General features: G+C 34.4%; 5 protein-coding genes across 5 annotated transcripts; 3 read left to right on the forward strand and 2 right to left on the reverse strand.

Annotated features, from left to right (window-relative positions):
• Positions 1–1,995: 1,995 nt before the first annotated feature.
• LOC125369795 lies at positions 1,996–3,371 on the forward strand. Its single transcript, XM_048372965.1, has 2 exons — positions 1,996–2,394; positions 2,972–3,371. Exons 1-2 carry the CDS (start codon positions 2,073–2,075, stop codon positions 3,226–3,228), a joined length of 579 nt encoding a protein of 192 aa, XP_048228922.1. The 5' UTR covers positions 1,996–2,072; the 3' UTR covers positions 3,229–3,371.
• Positions 3,372–4,857: 1,486 nt separating this feature from the next.
• On the forward strand, positions 4,858–9,884 carry LOC8274447 (calcium-dependent protein kinase 8). The gene is made up of 9 exons (XM_002513450.4): positions 4,858–5,295; positions 5,747–6,322; positions 6,837–6,960; positions 7,092–7,235; positions 7,563–7,715; positions 7,807–7,922; positions 8,034–8,201; positions 8,613–8,843; positions 9,360–9,884. The coding sequence occupies exons 2-9, from the start codon at positions 5,795–5,797 to the stop codon at positions 9,504–9,506; spliced, it is 1,611 nt and encodes a 536-aa protein (XP_002513496.1). The 5' UTR covers positions 4,858–5,295; positions 5,747–5,794; the 3' UTR covers positions 9,507–9,884.
• Positions 9,885–11,100: 1,216 nt separating this feature from the next.
• On the forward strand, positions 11,101–14,971 carry LOC8274446 (sulfite reductase [ferredoxin], chloroplastic). Its single transcript, XM_002513449.4, has 8 exons — positions 11,101–11,456; positions 12,032–12,808; positions 12,892–13,188; positions 13,365–13,562; positions 13,905–14,039; positions 14,150–14,266; positions 14,355–14,513; positions 14,600–14,971. The coding sequence occupies exons 1-8, from the start codon at positions 11,277–11,279 to the stop codon at positions 14,804–14,806; spliced, it is 2,070 nt and encodes a 689-aa protein (XP_002513495.1). The 5' UTR covers positions 11,101–11,276; the 3' UTR covers positions 14,807–14,971.
• Positions 14,972–16,195: 1,224 nt separating this feature from the next.
• LOC8274445 (photosystem II 5 kDa protein, chloroplastic) lies at positions 16,196–16,756 on the reverse strand. Its single transcript, XM_002513448.4, has one exon. The coding sequence runs from the start codon at positions 16,640–16,642 to the stop codon at positions 16,322–16,324; it is 321 nt and encodes a 106-aa protein (XP_002513494.1). The 5' UTR covers positions 16,643–16,756; the 3' UTR covers positions 16,196–16,321.
• Positions 16,757–17,392: 636 nt separating this feature from the next.
• On the reverse strand, positions 17,393–19,362 carry LOC8274444 (40S ribosomal protein S2-4). The gene is made up of 2 exons (XM_002513447.4): positions 18,586–19,362; positions 17,393–17,748 (listed from the first exon to the last, which is right to left on the reverse strand). The coding sequence occupies exons 1-2, from the start codon at positions 19,240–19,242 to the stop codon at positions 17,593–17,595; spliced, it is 813 nt and encodes a 270-aa protein (XP_002513493.1). The 5' UTR covers positions 19,243–19,362; the 3' UTR covers positions 17,393–17,592.
• Positions 19,363–21,278: the final 1,916 nt, after the last annotated feature.

Consider the following 21,278-nt stretch of genomic DNA (forward strand, 5'->3'; position numbering starts at 1 on the left):
TTATCAAAAATATTTTGCTTGTTCCGCGAAATTTTTATTTATTTTATTGAATTTTATATTTTTATATTTATTTTTATTAAGCACTATTAGATTTTTAATAAAAATAAAAATAAAAATAAATAAATAAACTTGTGGTTTCATCATTTGACAACTCTCAGTATGTGTTTTTTTCAAATAAAAAAAAAAACGCGTGGTTATAAATCATAATAAAAAATATATTTTATCATTAAAAAATTTTAATTAGCATGTATTTAGATATTTTTACTTCAATCAGCCGTCATTTTCATATTTTTTATATTTAATAATATAAATTTAGAGATTAATAACTCAAAAGTATCAAACACTTCTTAAATTGCGATTTATCGGTCAAATATTAAAATTATGAGTTATTAAATTCTAAAATCATATTATCAAACATAGACAACATCATAATAATAGTCGATCGGCGTAAAAGTGACTTAATATTTGTAAATTTATATTTTTTTGACGATGAGATTTTTTTGTGACGATTTTATAACCGCATGTTTCTTTTTATCTGAAAAAAACATATACTAAAAATTGTCAAATGATAAACCCACAATATACTTTTATATAATTATTCTAAATAAAAATATATAATTTAATAAAATAAAATAAAAATTAAAAAGCTCAATAAAATGAAAATGAAAAGTTCAAAAAGTTCAAGATGTGTTTTGCCAATATTTAAAAAGAATTTCAAAACAATAGTCAATTATTTGATTTTTTAAATTTATAATAAAAATATTAATATATACTTTAATTATATAAATAAAAATAAAAATATATTAAAACCAATTAAATATATTAGTTATCATAAATTATTTATAATAATTTCCTACCTATATCTGATACTTGACTATTAGTAACGATTGTCGTATTAAATGATTTATTTTGATACTAAATGTAATTTTTTTTAATTTAACCACAACAAAAGTATAACTTCTTTTATTAGTTTAAGAAGTTTTAATAATTTTTAGAATATTTCAAATATCAAAGAAAAGGTTGTTTCTTAAAATAAGTAATTTTATGCAAAACAAACAAACCCTAAGTTTATTCTTTTTCTAAGCGGCCCAATGTAAATTTGGGTAATGACTCTTTGGTTGTCTCCCTGTATTAGCCAATAAAAATCAGTCCACGTCTGCATAATTGCCCGGATCACACACATGCATTACTATTTGTTTCTTGTCTATGTGCCGATTAATTGAGTGCCGATTAATTCGCTCTCAATGCATTGGACTATAAAAAGTTCAAAAGGCATTAGAAGGGTTTGTGTGAAGATAAAATAAATTATTGAATGAGATTGCTTTTTTAAGAGGGTACCCCATTCGGTTAAAACTTAATCGAATTATAATTTTAGTTCAGCTTTTGTAAATTCGGTTCAACAAAAAATTTTAATTTTAATTTTGTTTTTGTTCAATTTTTGTTTAGTAGAAACTATAAAAGTCAAACCGATTCATACGTCTTATTTATATATGTCATATATCCATTTAAATCTTCTTTTTTATGCCGGCTTAGCGGTAAGTATTGTTCAATATTTATAATAGGTATCAAGTATCTGATTTTCAATAATACAGACAATCAACTGAATCGGATTGAAAATAACCAAACTGATCAATGCACATCCTGTTACTTTTTAATAAAATTAAAAATAATTATAATTAATTTTTATTTATATAAAATATTGTACGACAAATAAAAAATATATTACGTACATAAATAATTTATACTTTAATATTATATAATTAATACATAATCAATTATTTAAAATTAACAATAAATGTCAATTATTTGATAGTTTGATGTACAAACTGAGAAATAACTCACTCTAATCTATAATTTTTCTAACATTTATCTATTAGAGAAAAAAATTATTAGATATTAAAATCAAGTGATCAAATGACTAAAATGCCCTTAGATAACGTTATCCCAATTCAGATTACTCTAATCTCCATTGCCGAACGCTATTGTTACATCCGAAGTTTGATTGCATCTGTTAGTGTTATCAAGGGAAGTTTGATTGGAGTTAGTAATCTTTCAATACCATATCCTATGAAATGGTTTCTCTTCATCATCTCTCACTCTGCAATAAGCGAACACCGTCACTTCCACAACTTCATTTAATCACTACTAACAAACCTATACCACTCATTTCTCTATGGCTTACACATGGGGATGTTCCTCTTTTCAAGAAAACAAACACAAATCAGTCTTCTTCTTCTTCTTCTTCTTCTTCTTCTTCTTGTGTTGTTCGTGCGCTAGAGAAAGATTCACAGCAGTATGAGATAGACCAAGAAAAGGCAAGGGAAGCCCTTCAAAAACTTGACCAGCAGCTACAAGACCTCTCCAAGAAACAAGTCACTCCTCCAAAAGTAAAAGGTACATCATTTATGTGCTTAATTTTGATCAATTTATTATCTCCAGATGGTTAGCAGTAGCATTAGATATCTTGAACCATTTGCTTCTGTTAATTTTCTCACTGAAAGAAGTGGTACTCATCCCAATTGATAAGTCGCTGCTCTGTTTTGTACGTATGAATTAGCTTATCCAAAATTTCACATTTTTCATCCAATTTCACAAATCATTGTCAACCACAGAAAACAAGAAACGTTCTATCAGACAAAATTAAGCAATATCAGAAGGATCAGTTCCAGTAAACAACTAGCTAAAGGTTATTCGAAATTTCCAAACGAGGGCTTGATATATTATGGCACGAACCTGCCTATTTGTGCTCAACTCTAGCTTTCGGAATTGCTTTGGCGTGAAATAGATTGCCAAAATCTAACACCTCGTATGACTTGTTTTAGCATGAAAATGCATGCTTGAGAATGGAGAAATGGAATGGACAGAGGAAGGGTGATTTGCATTTCCTATAAAATACTATATAGGCTTTCTGTTTGCAAGGGAGGGAATAATGAGCGCAGTTTGACTTGTGTTGCTTGAACTCTGATTGCAGTCTCAGATGTGAAAATAACAAGAGATCAAACAATAGAAGAAGTGCCAGAGATGTCAGGGTCTTTCCTAGCATTTTTTGCTGCGGGACTCTTTCTTTTCACTATCCTCTACAATCTCCTATATATCACAGTAATAGATCCATCCGGGGATGCACCAGAGCCGACTCCAGTTACTCCCACTACTGATCTTGAAAATGAATCTCCTCAAGTTGCAGCAGTTCTGCAGCCGTTGCCTTTGGCGCCTGATGTTTCCAAGTAACAAACTCTGATAATGATGGTAATTACTTGGATTACATTAGTCGGAGCAAATGCTGAGAAGCAAGTTTTGGTGTTCTGATCATTTAAATAATTGATAAATTTACATATTTTGCTTCCCGCAATGCAAATCTCTCGTTAGTAAAATGCATGAGCAATAGTTGAATTATTGATTTCCTGGCATAAACTTAGCACCTGCACGCTTAACAAATAATCTACTATTGTTTTGCATATAAAAAGCTGTTTAGGCTGTGATCGGTAGCATATGATATACTTGCCTGAAATGATAGACCAATTCATAACACAAGGTGCCAAGACTAAGCATTTATAACCTAAGCAGAGCAAGTTTGAATGCCTGCCGAATATTCCTCAAGAAAGAAAAAAAAAAAAAAAAAAGAGTATTTAAAGGAGCAGTACCTACTTATCCAAAGATCAATGCCAGCTTTGCATTTGTGTACAAGTTACACAACATGATGTAGCATAATGTCATTCAACGTACAGCAATGGCCTTTCACTGACATATGGGAATACGGATACTGATTATGATGGTGGAAAAACAAGAACACCATCATCACCAATGAGCAGTTTTTGGGTTTTGGAGGTTCCAGTTCCTTTTTCCCTACCAAATCATTGTTAATCCTTTCTTGCCCATTTTACAAGGAAAAGAAAGAAACCACTATAGCAAATGTAATCGATGAATGCACATTTAAGATCAATACAGAACAATATGCTTATATACTTACAAAGACAAAAGATCATTATGTTTTGTGCTGGTGATTTGTTTTCTTTTAATATTAGTTTAAGAATTCATATTTAGATCTGGATCTGGTAATGATTCTTTATAGTCCATCTGCATTTGTAGATTTATAGTATTGACTTGCCCCAAGAATAATTCATATCTAATTTTTTTTCTTTCTTTTCAGAATTTGACAATACAAAAAGTCATTGGCAAATAAATCAGACCAAATATGGTTTTTTTTTTTTAAATGATAAATGCTTGAAGTATAAGTGAGTTCTCACCATTATAGTGGCTACTCTTATGAATTAAGAAAAAACAAATATTAATTAAGATTACAACAAACTAAGGCACCTTCAGAAGTCTTTTTCATTCAAGGTGGGGAAAAGAAAGAAGTGAAGAAATAAAAAGAAAAGTCTTTATCTGTTTTATCATTAGAGAAATAAAACAGTGGAACCCAAATAAGACACAAGTACAAAGAGAAGTCCAAAATGAAGGTTACCAAGATTTGACCATTTAAAAGGGCAAAAGGAAAAAGAGAAATGCTTGGCTTTGAATGAATCTACACATGCAAAGATTATATAAGAGGTTGAAATTGTCTTATGAATCCTTTCATATGAGTTGTGCTATAACTTTACCCACCAACACACTTCAATTTTGGTGTCATTTTCTTTTTCCACCAGCTGCACCTATTATTGCATTACCTGATAGAACAGGTAATTGTAATTCACCTTTTCCTATCTCCTTTCTCTTTTCTATTCTTTCTAAACCAAAAACTGTATTTCTTTTAAGTTGAATATTTATTTTCTCTTCTTCTTCTTCCTCTTTCTTACTGTTTTCCTTATAACAGCAAAAAGTAAGAAAGAAAAAGAAAGCTGTTAGCAAGTATATCAGATGTAAATTTTTCTTTCAGCTACCAAATATTTTTATTGTAACTGTGAAGACCAAAATTAGATGGCCCCAGCCCAAGTGTCAATGTATTATTTTAATAATTATATTTTTAATTTTATATTTTCTTTGGTTAAACCTGAGGTTTGTTTGGATATTTTGGGAATACAGTAAAAAGGAAAAGAGGGAACAAAAAAATAAAGCAATAGGGTTCTTTCTCTCTCTCTGCCTCTTTGTATCCATCGCTGAATACAAGAGAGAGAGAGAGAGTCTCTGCAAAAGAGGGAAAAAAAAAAAAAAGCTCTTCTTTGACTCTCCGTTATGTGTTCCACATTCACACTTTTTTCACATCCATTGGCAGTTATAAGCATTTAATTAAATTGAAAGCTTATCTCATTTGGGTATATCTCTGATTTTCCTCAGCTTTCAGATTATCAGAATTCCCAGGTGGGTTTTCCTTTCTCTTAACACTACATTTCGCTTTTTGAGCTTAAAAATCTCAGCTTTATTTGTTTCTTGATTTTTTTTTTCTTGCTAGTGTTATTGTCTCATTTTTGTCGTGGTTTTTCTTATTTCCATTTCCTTTCCTTAATGTTTTTTTATTTATTTGGTATGAATCTACTTTCATTTTTCTCTTTATTATGTCAATCTTTTCTTCATTTTGTCCTTATAGGTTCCTTGAAATATCAAATCTTTGAACAAAATTTCCAATTTTCCTGGAGATTCTTCTTTTCTTTTCTCATTTTCTTTTTGAAAAAAATCGTGTTGTTTTTTCTCTGTTGAAAGCAAAATTCAAAATTTTTACTTTTTTTGCATTTACTATTTTTTAGCAGAGGGATATCAGATATTGACAAGTTTATTTCTTTTGCTTTATTGGGTATTCTTGAAATCTCTGCAGGTAAAATTTGGAAAAAGATTGGAAGTTTGAGAGATAGCAGTTGATTTCATGGGCAACTGTTGTACAATCCCTTCTTCTAGCTCTTCTTCTGAGAAGAAAAAAGCTAAAGGGAATAACAAGAACAAGCAAAATCCATTCTTTGGTAATGATTATGTTGTGAACAGTGGATCTGGATATATAGATCATAAGCTTGTAGTCTTGAAAGAACCTACTGGTCGTGACATTTCAGCTCATTATGATCTGGGTCGTGAGCTTGGCCGTGGTGAATTTGGGATTACATATTTGTGCACTGATGTAAATACTGATGAAAAGCTTGCTTGTAAATCTATTTCGAAGAAGAAGCTAAGGACTGCAGTGGATATTGAGGATGTCAGGAGGGAGGTTGAGATAATGAAGCATTTGCCCCATCATCCAAATATTGTGTCTTTGAGAGCTACTTATGAGGATGATAATGCTGTTCACATCGTGATGGAACTATGTGAAGGTGGGGAATTATTTGATAGGATTGTTGCACGGGGACATTACACTGAAAGGGCAGCTGCTGCTGTTATGCGGACAATTGTGGAAGTTGTTCAGGTTGGGCTTCATATCTTTTTAATTTTTATATTTTGGCCAAAATAGTTTTCTTTGTAAATGTTGATGAGTTGCTCTTATATCTGTTATTGGTGGTTTGAGTTTTTGGATAATTTACACTGCTGATGCTGTTCATATGTATTCTAGGTTTAGAAGATGCTAATCAGTTTCTAGTTTGCCTAAAGTGGGGAATATTCTTGTTAGTCTTTTGGAATCAAATGATGGTAGTAACTTTATTCAGTGTATTGCCCTGTCAACTTTAGGTATATCATAGATTCAGGAATCAGGATAGTTATCAGGAAAAGTTTTCCATATCTGCCTCATACTTATAATACTAATATAGTTTTTGTTTCTGAATCTTTCTCATATTATTTACTCACTTTGCTTTTGTGATTGCTGCAAGCAATTGTTATAACGCTGCACTTGCTGTACGATAGTGCTCCATATTACGGGTTCTTGCCTTCTTGGTCTTGTTTAATTATCTGACTTGCTCTTGTATGTACTCTTTTTGCTGCAGATGTGCCATAAGCATGGAGTAATGCATCGCGATCTCAAACCAGAGAACTTTCTGTTTGGAAACAAGAAGGAAACGGCCCCCCTGAAAGCAATTGATTTTGGATTATCAGTTTTCTTTAAACCTGGTATTGCACTGTATGATAACCATTGCCACCTTATTTGTTTTAATTAGTAGTGATTCTGGGAATTCAGAATCAGCCATCACTTTGCTATTACTATATCTTGTTATGTACCTTAAGATTTATTTTCTCTACAGGTGAGAGATTTAATGAGATAGTGGGAAGTCCTTATTACATGGCTCCAGAGGTTCTAAAACGGAATTATGGCCCAGAAGTTGATGTCTGGAGTGCTGGAGTTATCCTCTACATTCTACTTTGCGGTGTCCCACCTTTCTGGGCAGGTTGGTTTCTAATTTTATGCACCATCAATTGTTGAGTTGAGAAAAAGCTCTGAACACGGTATTAGTTTGAGTTATATGTTGTAGAAAAAAGTAACTCCAGAAAATAGAAAAGAAGTCTCATTAACCGATAGTTTAGGTAATGGTAGGTTCAAGCTTTTGCTTCCTTTCTTCCCTTTGCTTGAACATAAAAAGAAAAAGAAATAAAATATCAAACTAAATCTCACTCTTTTATTGTTTGAATATCTTAAGACACACAGAGGTGTCCTTTTATAGTTTCTATTTACTTTTGGATTTCCTCCTCATAATATTCATCACTTGTTTGTGCAGAAACTGAGCAAGGGGTAGCCCAAGCTATTATTCGCTCTGTGATTGATTTCAAGAGGGACCCATGGCCTAAAGTTTCGGATAATGCAAAGGACCTAGTGAAGAAAATGCTTAATCCTGATCCTAAGCTACGACTTACAGCTCAGCAAGTGCTTGGTAGTGTTTTGTTCATTAGTACAATACCGTACATATATTGAAATAACTTGAACTGCATGAGACACTTATCCGAAAACTCTTTTGCTTGCAGGACATCCTTGGTTACAAAATGCAAAGAAGGCTCCAAATGTCTCACTGGGTGAGACTGTGAAAGCAAGGCTCAAACAGTTTTCTGTGATGAACAAGCTGAAAAAAAGAGCTCTTAGGGTAATATTTTGACTGTTCACCGAGCCATTTCTTTTGGCTTCTATAATTCTTATAGCATCTCTTATGGTGGTAATTTGGGATCCTTAAATAAATCTATGATTGCATCTACAGGTTGTGGCTGAGCATTTATCAGTGGAGGAAGTGGCTGGCATAAAGGAGGCCTTTGACATGATGGACACTACCAGAAGAGGCAAGATTAACCTTGAGGAGCTTAGGATCGGGTTGCAAAAGATTGGCCAACAAATTCCTGATGCAGATCTTCAAATTCTTATGGAAGCTGTAAGCATTATTCTGTTCCCTACCAGGACATTTCTCATGTTCTTAGTGGGGAAAATGCAAAAAAATAAAATAGATTTAACTGACTTGTCTTGCCCACTTGATTATATTAAATTTAGAACACTACGCCAAATGACTGTGCAAAGTAGATATGCAGTAAATGGAGTCCATTTGTTTTGAGTTTGGCAAGATTTTCCAACCCAAGTGAGGGAGAAAACCCGTTTCCCATATTTGAGTTTCTTGATTTATGAGATATATAATTGATATCTAGTTTCATTTATCGCTCTTCTACCCCCACAAAAATGAGAGAAAACCTATCTATAAGTTTGATTGTATTATGTTTACCAACAAAAATTTCACATAATTCATTTTTGTGTTATCGTGAAATGAATAACTAAGAACTGTTTGCTACAGGCTGATGTTGATGGTGATGGAAGTCTGAACTATGGGGAGTTTGTCGCAGTCTCAGTTCACCTTAAAAAGATGGGCAATGATGAGCACATACATAAAGCTTTTGCATTTTTTGATCAAAATCAGAGTGGTTACATAGAGATTGAAGAGTTAAGAGAAGCCTTAAATGATGAAGTCGACACTTGTAGCGAGGATGTTATCAACGCCATCATGCACGATGTTGATACAGACAAGGTTAGAAAAGTTACAGCCTGCATGTTCATAGAAATTATCCCTTTTTCAACTCTAGGATTTTATTCTTTAGCTGTCTGCTGTAACCAAGTGTCACATATGTGCCACATCAGTAAGAATTGAGGTGGTCTTGGACTTCATAAATTGGTTGGTCACATCCTTCTCCTACACCATCTAGAGCACATCATTTTTCTTTTAATGTAGAACCTATTGCACACATCTTTACATTGTCTCTCTTCAGTTGGGTGCTCAAGACCATGTTAGTAACTGTTTGTCCCTTAATGCTATAGATGTTTGATTCAGAAAAAAACTAAAATGGTTGCTGATGTATGATAGATTCTGTACAACACCACATCTATCTATCATCATTTTCATACCTCTAGATTCATCCTTAAACATTTTAATTAATTTGGATCACTATGGTTGAGTTACTAGGAACATTTTAAACCAGCATCTCGTAACTTTCTGCATTTGATTGCTATCTTGTCACATTAACCTTGTCGGCATGCTGGCTTACAGGACGGGCGCATAAGTTATGAGGAGTTTGCTACAATGATGAAGGCTGGTACAGACTGGAGAAAAGCATCCCGGCAATACTCACGAGAAAGATTCAATAGTCTGAGCTTAAAATTGATGAGGGATGGATCATTGCAGGTAGCCAGTTGAAGAAAAAGAAAAACTAATGTCAGGAAGGAAAAGAAGACCCTCAATTGTTGTCGGATTTCATGAAATTACTATGACCTTGTCCCTTCGAACTTCGCGAGACATTTTGGATAGATAGGATCAAATTGATGGTCTTAGTGTCTTTATTGTGTTTAGAATCTGTTCACCCTGAGGTAGTTGCAGGAGAAGAGGCAAACTAAATGTTACAAGGAAAGTTGCTTGGACCACAATATGTGGTTGTAAATATATCACAAGTTAGGTTAAACATTTGTTGAATTACATATCTTTCGCTCCCATGTGCTGTTGATGACAGAAGTGACCCCCTTGCAACTGTTTATGTGAATTTGATTGCCCCTTTTTTCTGCTGGAGGCATTGTCTTTTTTTGGGTTTGAAAGCATTGATTTTTTCTTGGTGATTTAGGTATGAATTCTCACATTCATTTAGAGCATATTTCCATATCCTTTTGTTGTTTTGGCACAGATCGCCAAATAGGCAAAGACCAGAGAATCGTTGCTGGTGAGTTGGTTTTAGAATTAAAAAACTGCAATTACTGAAAAGTGATCTTTGCACTTCGGAGGCTGACATACAGTTTTAGGACGTCAGATTCGGAAGTGGGCGCAATTAAACATCATAATGATATTCTTAAAAGCAAATTTGCTCTTTTCCTTAATATTATTACAACTAATTTACTACAACAAAGGATCACCATCAATTGTGGCATAATAGGTCATGCCTTACATAAGTATCTTGACCCCCTTTTTTTTGCTTTTATTGATTATTATTATTCTTTATTCATGGGTTCTTACATAATTAAATACTCTTACAAACATGATCTTTTAATTCAAATCTAATTTTACTCTAAATTGAGACATATGCACCTAGAGTATAAATCGGTTGAATATGAATCAATATTAATACACTAATTCCCTTCAATTATAAAATTTATAAAAATTTAAAAAGAAAATTAAAAGTTTTTATTAGACAATAAACCAAAGATCCAATTGGACTGGTGATGAGCTCTAATTCAGTTGGATCAGGGCTAAAATACACGATTAACCCTTGGCTTTAGAGAACAGTCGCCCTTTTGAACCTTTTTCCCTTTAAGAGTGTCTTTTAGTTGGATCCTACAGTTTAAAGTCTTACATTCCTATTCAATTTGTTCTTTCTTAGTCAAACAGTTTTGGACTCCAATGCGGCAACCAAACAGTGCATTGAGTTGGCCCTCACAACTACAGCCAATCATATACTGCTTTTTAACCAACTTCAATTTCATATCCTGCACCTTCACCCATTTAATCATTTTCTGCTTTTGCTCCTATTACTAAACGCAGCCCAATACTGACCAGAACTCCGTCCAGATTCATTTGCTACCGGAGAATCCAAATTTGGTTTCGCATGTCTGTCAAAATCACTCCCACGCTCATTATTTCCACGCGCTTCTCCATATTTATTTTCAGGTTTCACTTTTGCCTAATCGCAGTGAGGGAAGGGAAGCGCGTAGCATAAAGAGGCGCAGCAGAAAAAGAGACTCGTGTCAGGCACGTGACGGCGCACATTAGCGGAAAGTCACTGGGCACTAGCACATAACTAAATAACGAAAAAGAAAAAAGAACAAGATTGATACTTTCGTTTTCATCTCAATATCTTCTTTCTTCACCATTATCAGTTATAATCACCACTCACTCAATTTCTGCAGAAATATCTAATCTTTACGCCCCTGGCTTCTATCATCTAGGGTGTACTGCCTGAAATCTAATTATCTAAGAGCACACATGACGACAACAACGACGCCGTTTGGGGCAGCGAACACGGCGGTGCTCAAAGAGCAGAAGATCCAGATAAGGAGCTTTGATGGTTTGAGGTCATCAAATTCACTTGCTTTGACCAGACATCTTAACGTCTTATCTGTTCCTTCCTCTTCTAGACCTTCGCTTATTCGAGCTGTTGCCACTGTGAGTTTCTCTCTGCTTTTCTTTCCCTTTATTTTTTTTTTTTAATTGAGCTTTCTTTTTGGTAGTGAAAAATATTTTTGGCGACGCGCCATCTACTGGCGGCATTCCATTAGTTTGATCCCCTGTCTTTTACCGGATCCGTCAATTGAATGACATGTCGTCTGTTTGTTGTCGGCCCTCTCTTTTTTTTTTTCTCTCTTCTTTTGTTGGTTCCAATGATAGTAATGTTCAATGGACTCATCCGTGTCTATGTTGTGTCACAAACAATAAAATGAACAGTAAATATATACTCCGTAAACTTACATCTTCCTCGTAAATTTGCATTTTGATTGTAAGTTGTAACTTGATGTTAATGGAGAGAACCAGTTCAGTTTCTCTTCTGTGTCTAGAGCTGTTCTTCAAAAATCTCATCTAGTCAAATGAAGTCATTTTAGAGCGTGCTTCAATTCGCTTTTTTTTTTTCTTATTCTTTTTTTTGTTGGGCTGTTTGGAAACCAAAAAAAAAAAAAAAGAGTTTGAACTTTTAGTTACATGTTCATCGAATTTCATCATTTGCGCAACTTTTTTGTTGGCAGCCAGTGAAGCCAGAGACAGAGACTAAGCGCAGTAAGGTCGAAATAATCAAAGAACACAGCAATTTCATTAGATACCCTCTTAATGAGGAGTTGGAGACAGATGCCCCAAATATCAATGAGTCTGCTACACAATTAATCAAATTCCATGGAAGTTATCAGCAATATAACAGAGACGAACGTGGTGCTAAATCTTACTCATTTATGCTTCGTACTAAGAACCCTTGTGGCAAAGTCCCAAATAGACTTTACTTGACCATGGATGATCTTGCTGATCAGTTTGGAATTGGAACACTTCGCTTAACAACTAGACAAACTTTTCAGCTCCATGGTGTTTTAAAGAAGGACCTCAAGACTGTAATGAGTAGTATCATTCATAACATGGGTTCAACTCTTGGTGCATGTGGCGATCTCAACAGGAATGTTTTGGCCCCTGCTGCTCCATTTGCAAGAAAGGATTATCAGTTTGCACAGACAACTGCTGATAATATTGCAGCACTCCTAACTCCCCAGTCTGGTTTTTACTATGATATGTGGGTGGATGGTGAGAAAATCTTGTCAGCAGAACCTCCTGAGGTAGTGAAGGCCCGCAATGATAATTCTCATGGAACAAACTTCCCTGAGTCACCAGAGCCTATTTATGGAACCCAGTTCTTGCCTAGGAAGTTTAAAATTGCTGTCACTGTACCAACAGATAACTCTGTGGATCTTTTCACAAATGACATTGGTGTTGCAGTAGTTGCTGATGCTGATGGCGAGCCTCGGGGATTTAACATATATGTAAGATCAACAAATATTTTTATTTTAATCACATTTTTATCTAGCTGCATTCAACTATTTGTTTCTCACAATTTCAACTTCAGGTTGGTGGTGGTATGGGGAGAACACATAGGATGGAGACAACTTTTCCACGTCTGGCTGAACCATTGGGTTATGTGCCAAAAGAAGACATTTTGTATGCAGTGAAAGCTATTGTTGTTACACAACGAGAAAATGGGAGGAGAGATGATCGTAGGTACAGCAGAATGAAATATTTGATCAGCTCTTGGGGAATTGAGAAATTTAGAAGTGTTGTTGAGCAATATTATGGAAAGAAATTTGAGCCCTGCCGCGAGTTGCCTGAGTGGGAATTTAAAAGTTACTTGGGATGGCATGAGCAGGTTTGTTCTGAAGATTCCAACATCTTCTATATATGTTCTTTTGATTCTGATCCAATCACAACACAATATTTTGACCTTCTTGCAGTCATTGACTTTCAAATTATACCTTCATCCGCTGGTCCATTGCTTTCTGACTTCTGTTTCTGTTCACTAACTGATTAAAAAAATATTGGTAGGGAGATGGCGGTTTGTTTTGTGGGCTTCATGTTGACAGTGGTCGTATTGGAGGGAAAATGAAGAAAACGTTGAGGGAGATAATAGAGAAGTACAATTTAGATGTGCGTCTCACACCAAACCAGAACATCATCTTGTGTGGTATTCGCAAAGCATGGAAGCGCCCCATCACTGCAATCCTTGCACAGGCTGGATTACTGGTAAGATACCTGCATTGATTTCTATAACCATTTCGCCGTAATACTATGCAGTGGGATTGGGACTATTTAGGGGTTCACTGGTAATCCATTGACAGTTAGCCGTGGCCTGTAGGTAATGGACTTTGGAGCCTGTAACTAATATTTTTCTTCTATTTCTCGGTCATGTTCTGATTAATATGAAGTTGTTTATCGAGCATTTTTAGCAGTTGGAATAGTGTTTCTCATGTTAAATCCCTTTTCTCTTTTTGCTTTTTTCTTTTTCTTTTTCTTTTTCGGTTGATTCTTGCTGCTTCCTCCTTTCTTCTTTGAAAAGGTTTTGACAGTGGTTTTTCTTGTGGACAGCAACCCAAATATGTTGACCCCCTCAATTTAACAGCTATGGCATGTCCAGCTTTACCTCTTTGCCCCCTAGCAATAACTGAAGCTGAAAGGGGAATACCTGATCTCCTCAAACGTGTTAGAACTGTATTTGAGAAGGTATTTACTGTTTTAATCAGTTCGAATTAATTGATTTATTTGATGAAAGTACAGTTCATGCAAATTGGACTCTAGACTTTTGGGGACTCAAATGGCCTTTGTGACTTCAGGTTGGCTTCAAGTACAATGAATCAGTGGTAATAAGGGTTACTGGCTGTCCCAATGGTTGTGCTAGACCATACATGGCTGAACTTGGATTTGTTGGTGACGGTCCAAACAGCTATCAGGTATAGAAAGGATATAACCCCCTCCCCTCTAATATACAGGAGTTACTGAAACATGTGTGATGTTCCTGTTATCTATTTTTTGAAACAGATTTGGCTTGGGGGAACACCCAATCAAACTGCATTAGCCAGAAGTTTCATGAATAAGGTTAAGATTCAAGACCTTGAAAAAGTTCTAGAACCTCTTTTCTATAATTGGAAACGGAAAAGGCAATCTAAAGAATCATTTGGCGACTTCACCAACCGTATGGTGAGCTTAGAAGCTAGCTGGTTTTCTTAATTAATTATTGTTTGTCCAGGGTGAAGTAATTGCAACTTTTTCAATGAATTTGTTAGGGATTTGAGAAACTTCAAGAGTGGGTTGACAAATGGGAAGGTATAGTGTCTTCACCACCCAAGTACAACCTGAGGCTCTTCTCTGATAAGGATACATATGAGAAAATCGATGAACTTGCAAAGATGCAGAATAAGACTGCTCACCAGTTAGCCATGGAGGTTATTCGCAATTATGTTGCTGCCCAGCAAAATGGGAAGGGTGAATGAGGTATTCACTTGCCCGCTCCACTGAATGGTACTAGTAGGTTTTGGTGTGATTTTGTATCACAGTTTTGCTCGCTGAGGCACTTATGAGGACTGTACTCTATATTTTCATAAAACCCAGGCCGTGTATTCCATCAAGCTAATTTATCAAAAAAGATTGTTTTTTCATTGACTTCTCCTGAAATAAATTAGTTTCTTCATGTATTTGACCTTCAATAGGTTTCTCAGTTTATTCACAAAGAACTATGGAACAAGTAGGAGTTTCAGACTATTGGGTGCAGAAGCTTTAGGGTTTCTTGGCTTTGCACATTCGCATGTAGTTGTAGTTTTTGCGGATCAAAATGTTACAGTTGGCTCCATTTGTGTCAATTCTGGTCCGAGGGAGGAAAAATCTCCGCATGTGAAAGGCAGTATCTTAGTGGCAAATTTCTCTTTTGCCGGATAATTTTATTTCATTTTCTTGAATAAACTAGAATTTTATATCATTGTCCAGGTGTTTCAAGAAAGAACGGTAAAAATAAATAAAAAATAGAATGGTATACTTTATGCTTTATCTGAATTTTAAGGTAAATAGAAAGACATTATCACTTTAAGGTAAATTTCAATAATTAGAATAAATTATTTTTTAACTAATTATTTTTTAACGAAGATAATGTAGTCTCGAAAACATAGATAATCTTAAAACGGCTTTTAGTTAACTCAATAAGCAGCGGTTAGGTAGCCTATATTAAACTATCAGCTTCTAATCTTTTTAATTTACTAAACAGATAAAATTACTAACAAGTAGCCATCTATCACCTAATTCTTAAAAGCTAAATTAAACGCCCCCATTAGTATAATAATTTTATATTATTGGTCTTTTTAATTTACTAAACCGCTAGAAGTATCATAAACAAACAGTTAAATTAAAACACCCCCATTCGTATGATAACTTTACATTCTTGGCCGGATGTTATTAAAGCAGATGAGGGGGCTGTTATAACAACACTATGTTGTTAAGAGGATCAACTAATCCAATTATAGCTTAAGTGGTCACTAACTATTAAGGATGTTAATTTGCAGAATAATCGTTCTAGAACTATGATTGTTCTGATCAGACTGTCCTTGAAGCTCTGTGTATCACTAAACTATAATCTGGATATGACTATTGGCCGGATAATCTTTAAGCTTAAAGTAACTATAATGCTCCTGAAGCTCTCTGACTCGGCTGAAGTACCCATCCGAAGCCCAAGACGTTTATGCTGAATGGCATTTACGAATACCATACATTAGAAGATATTTTGAAGGATGAAAAATAAAAAGAATAAAAAAAGCAGTTGAGCAGTTGGATGTATGTTTGTCAAGTTGTTAGAAAAGAAACTTAAGCAGAGAAGAGCTCAAAAAAACAAAAAGTTCAAGGAAGTAGAAGCGGGGATAGAGCAGATAGGATTTTCCAATGAAAGGATACAAGAGGGTACAACTTTCACATTAATCTAAAAGACCAATCAACAATGCATATGAAGAACCGTTAGATTTGTCTCACTTGTGGCAGATTTTAGCAGTTGGCATTGACACACATATAGAAGCATACTTCTTCTTGGCATCTAAAGTCCCTGCCTTAGGCTCATCAGCCATGGCAACTTTAGCGACTGAGAATGCAGCAGCGGCTGCAGCTGCAAACACCAAATCCCTCCTTCCGCTGCTGCTCTCTTCCTTGTTCTTCATCTCCACGTTGACCCTTTCGCCTTCTGTGACCTTTGAGGCCTTGGCCACGATCAGCCCTCTGCGAGGGGCTGTGAAGGGCTGTCTGGTCAGGGTTGAACCAGCAAGGAACGAGGCTGTCATGGTCATGGAAGCCATCTCTGCTGAGTGTAAAAGTTTGGTTTCTGATTCTCAAATGCACGTAACAACGGAGTTGATTGTTGTTATTATTACACACAGCAAACGCAAATTCCCTAAAGAGTCTTGTGACCTTCATCCATTTCCTTATCTTAATAAATATTCGATCAAATGGAATAATGCCACGTATTCCTTTATCTTGTCAAGAGTTTGTGGTTGCAAATCCTTTTGTTGTGTGGCGGACGTGCATGATCATCATGCACTTCGCCTTTATTTTGGTCATCTCATAATCCGAGTGTAAGCAGAAGCAAAGAAAATTGGAATATATTATAAATTCGTTCTTGTAATTCCTCATTTATTTCCATCCCTCGTGTAAAGAGATTTGCATTGCTGCTGACTATTATTACGTAAACAGCTTTCCATATAAACTATCTTAGAAATCAAGAGATTGAAGTTTCCTATCAGCTTCATCAAAGTATCGGCACAGATTACTTGTATGACACCTAATATTATCAATCACCAAAAACAAAGAATGCGCTTGCAATAATCATCCCATACTAATCCGAACTTCTCCATACGCCACCGTTTTTAATAATTTTTTGGCTCCGACTTCTTTATGCTAAAGTTTTGAACAGAAGAAATATCTGATTTACCATAATTCATGGATTTGCCCTCTTGAATTCATCTAAGGACCGTCACCTCCATCACAAATTGAGACTACATGGGTTGAACCATCAAATAGTACACCTCATTTTCCGACACAACCGCATATTTAACAAGCAGCAAAAGGGATTCAATCCAATTCCAAATTGATCGAAATAACACAAGTTATTACGAAATCCAAAATCTCCAACAAAACTTCAAAACAAAATGACAGCATGTCTATAGTGTTCAGAACCTACTAAAGTAATTAACATGAAAACTTTTAAAAAAATATATTCTCAACTTCAATAGATTAGACTGCCTCTGCATCAAGCATCGACCCTCTCCACATCTTCAATTAGGACTTTGGTTGGTTTACCCAAAAGATCGGTGTACTCCTGGAATGGAGACTTGGTAAAGTGGGTTTCCCTCCAGAAGTCAGGAGTCAAGAAACCATAAGTCTTCAAAAGACAGTCAAAGGTGGCCTGCATTGCATGTGGGAATACACATGAGCTCAAGAACAAAAAACAGCAGCATACACAAAGCAACTAACCAATAAAAGCATCTAATTAAACCATTCATCTCTGCAAAAACATTGCCTAGTCCAAACTCCATCAGAATTTCACAACAGAAAGGGCATCTTTGACATCAGCAACAACAAACTTTTCTGAAAGAATATCATCTATCTATTTATATGAAAGCTATTGAGCATTGGACATCATAGCTATTCAACCTCCTAGTAGGAAATGTCTACACTCTTCTACTGGCAAAGCCAATGCGAACAAATTAAGAGAGCCTTAAATGCTTCCATAGTCTCATGCTCAGAATTCCAGAAAACAGTGCAAAACCCAGATATTTCTCAAATGACCATTAGAATTTTCAATAAATCCATTCTCTTAGAAAGGACAGAGAGAACATATTGATTTCAGACCTTCCAGAAATTTTTTACAGGATTAAGAACCTGAACAAGTACATAATCAAAGCAAAACACTTGGCCTTGTTTAGACATATCATGTGCAAGAATTAAATAAAACTCTTGTCAATTCTAGTAATTGTAAACTTCCGAAAGGTGATAATTGGATTCTTGTTTTAAGACTTTTGAAGTAAGGGGTCAAATCCCCCGCAGCAAATAGATCCATCACTAACAAGACACTTGTTTTGGACCCCTTATTTACTACCCAGAAAATGAAATTAGTATCGCACATTCATCTTTTAACAATTTCAAGTACAATAGTCATAGCATGTGAACAAGAACAAACTACAGAAATCCATCCAATAATATAATACAAAAATAACCATGTAGAAGCAAATAAGGAACAAACCTTGACAAAGTTTCCAAGAGTCTTAGTAGAACCCCTGGAGGAAGTGAAAACATCCTCAATCCCAGCAAACTGCAGAACCTTCTTAGGAACACGTGCAGCCACTATCCCAGCACCACGAGGAGCCGGAACCATCCTCACAGTAACAGATCCACACTTACCAGTCACCTTACACGGCACCGTATGTGGCTTCCCAATCTTATTACCCCAATACCCTCTCCTCACTGGAATCACTGACAGCTTAGCCAATATAATTGCGCCACGGATAGCAGTGGCAACTTCCTTAGAACACTTAACTCCCAATCCTACGTGTCCGTTTCCGTCACCGACGACTACAAAAGCCTTAAACCTTGTCCTTTGACCAGCACGAGTCTGTTTCTGCACGGGAGTGATTTTCATGACCTCGTCCTTCAGAGAGGGTCCCACTAGAGTATCGATGATTTGATGCTCTTTGATTGGCAGTGAGTGAAGGTAGATTTGTTCTAAGCTTCTAATTTTCCCTTCTTTCACTAAACGGCCGAGCTTTGTAACTGGCACCCATTTTTCCTCCTCCTCACGACGTGGCCGGCGGCGGCCTCTTCCTCCACGGTCACCGCGTCCAGCTCCACCAAAGCCACGGCGGAAAGCGCCGCGCTCTCCTCCTCCTGGTCTTTCTGACATGGTTATTGAACAGCTAGGGTTAAAGATTGGAAGAAAGGGTTTCTCGAGAGAGAGGAGATGATAGAGGAACGAAAACGGCGATATATGATTTTATATAGTGCTAGGGTTATTCCTTTTCATATGGGATGCGGTCCTCTGTGAGATTTTGAGAATGGGTTTTTCATATATAAAGTGGCCCAATTAGCCCAACTTCAATGGGCTATTTTTTATTGGGTCCTATTGCTCTCAAATCCTTTTTTAGAAAAATTTACAGGATTGCCTAAATATACCATGTGTAACTTTTATACCTTTATTTTTTAAATTTTGTAAAAGTATGCTTCAAAGCCAATAAATTTATTTCTATACAACCCATGTAAAAACACCCGTATTTTATTCAGAAACAACTGAATTAAAAGTAAAAAAATTACAGTAATTAATTTAAATAAAATCATCACACCAAAATCTCAAAAAATCAGTAATAATTTACAATAAACAATCAGCAAGTAGAGAGAAAAATGAACATTGAAGAAAAGATGAATAGTCATGTCAATGGAAGAAGAGACTTTACAAAGCACCACTATTGTCATTTCTTATTATTTGCCTTTCTAAGTTTTTTCTTATTTGTTGTATTATTTTGTTATATTTGAATATTTGGTTTTGATTTATGATGATAAAATATAAATTTTGATGGCTAGATATTTTTCTTTTAGAAAAAATATAAAAGAAGAAAAGAGTAAAATAGCTAAAGCAATTGGAGTTTAGATTGATTTGAAAGAATCTAAATTGGACTATTATTTTTATTGTTACTGAGAATTGCTTGAGGTACTGACAGAGTTTTTCTTATAGACAAGAAAAAATATGATTTATGTATTCTTTTCTATTATTATTTAGCTTTAGTTATTGTATTAGTTTATTTTTTATATAAAAAATCATATTGAAGTGCAATTAGTTTTTTTTTTTAATTAGATACTATAATTTAGAAATTGATTTTATTGAATAAGATATTGTATTTTAGATGTTTGATAGAGTGCATGTATGAAGTGGTATTGTTATTATTGACCCAAATGAATATAGTAAATAGTATATATTGAGTATATAATTAGTTTATTTCAAGTATATGACACTCTGGTTCTTACTAAAGCTTCTCCATTCAAATTGTAAAATCGTATATTATAGTTTTTTATTTAAATATACACAAAATATCTATATTTATTCACCACAATTGATACTAAGAAGAAAACATAAGATATGTAAACTTTGATATGACGCGCATTCCCATATCGAATGATAACAACTTTCAAAATTTTATGGTTAATAGTATATAGTATACTTTGAATTATAATGAGTATATATCTTATACTAATCTTATTTTGAGTATACGGAAGAAAAAAAAAACAACACAATCACAAACCTCCTTTGATATTTATGAGCTTGTTCAAAAACTATAATCACACATAATATTTCTCCATAAAAAAAAAATCATACATTTGTTAAACTAGTAAAATGAAAAAAGAAATTAAGAAAATTACAATTTTCATTTTTGAAGATCTAATTAAAAAAATCTAATAAGATTTGCATTTTGCTTTAAAGTCTAAAATTATAGTTATCGCATGAATTAACATAATCTAACAATATCGTATTACATGAATAGAAAAAACTGGACTTTTCGCCCAAGTTTCTAATTAATAATTATAATTGACTAAGCAATGGTTTTTAAGCAAACACAAAAATAAGACCAAAACTATAAAACAGTATATAGTATACTTCAAGTATATTATGAGTAATAATGTATATCTATTACTATTAATGGTTATAACAACTAAAATCAAAACAACAAAAATAAAGTAAAAGAAAAATATAGAGAGTATGACATAAAATTCAGATCTTAGTGCCTATAAATAACAATCAAAATTCTCTCTAACTCTCTAATTAAGTTCCAACTAAAATATAAAAAAAGAGTATAAAATTATATTAAAAATTGAATTAAAAATAAAAAAAAAGCTATAACTATTCCTTAAGCATAATAAACCATAAATAAAAAGTGCTTAAATAATTTT

Source organism: Ricinus communis, chromosome 4, assembly GCF_019578655.1.
Source record: "Ricinus communis isolate WT05 ecotype wild-type chromosome 4, ASM1957865v1, whole genome shotgun sequence".
Classification (NCBI taxonomy): Eukaryota; Viridiplantae; Streptophyta; class Magnoliopsida; order Malpighiales; family Euphorbiaceae; genus Ricinus; species Ricinus communis.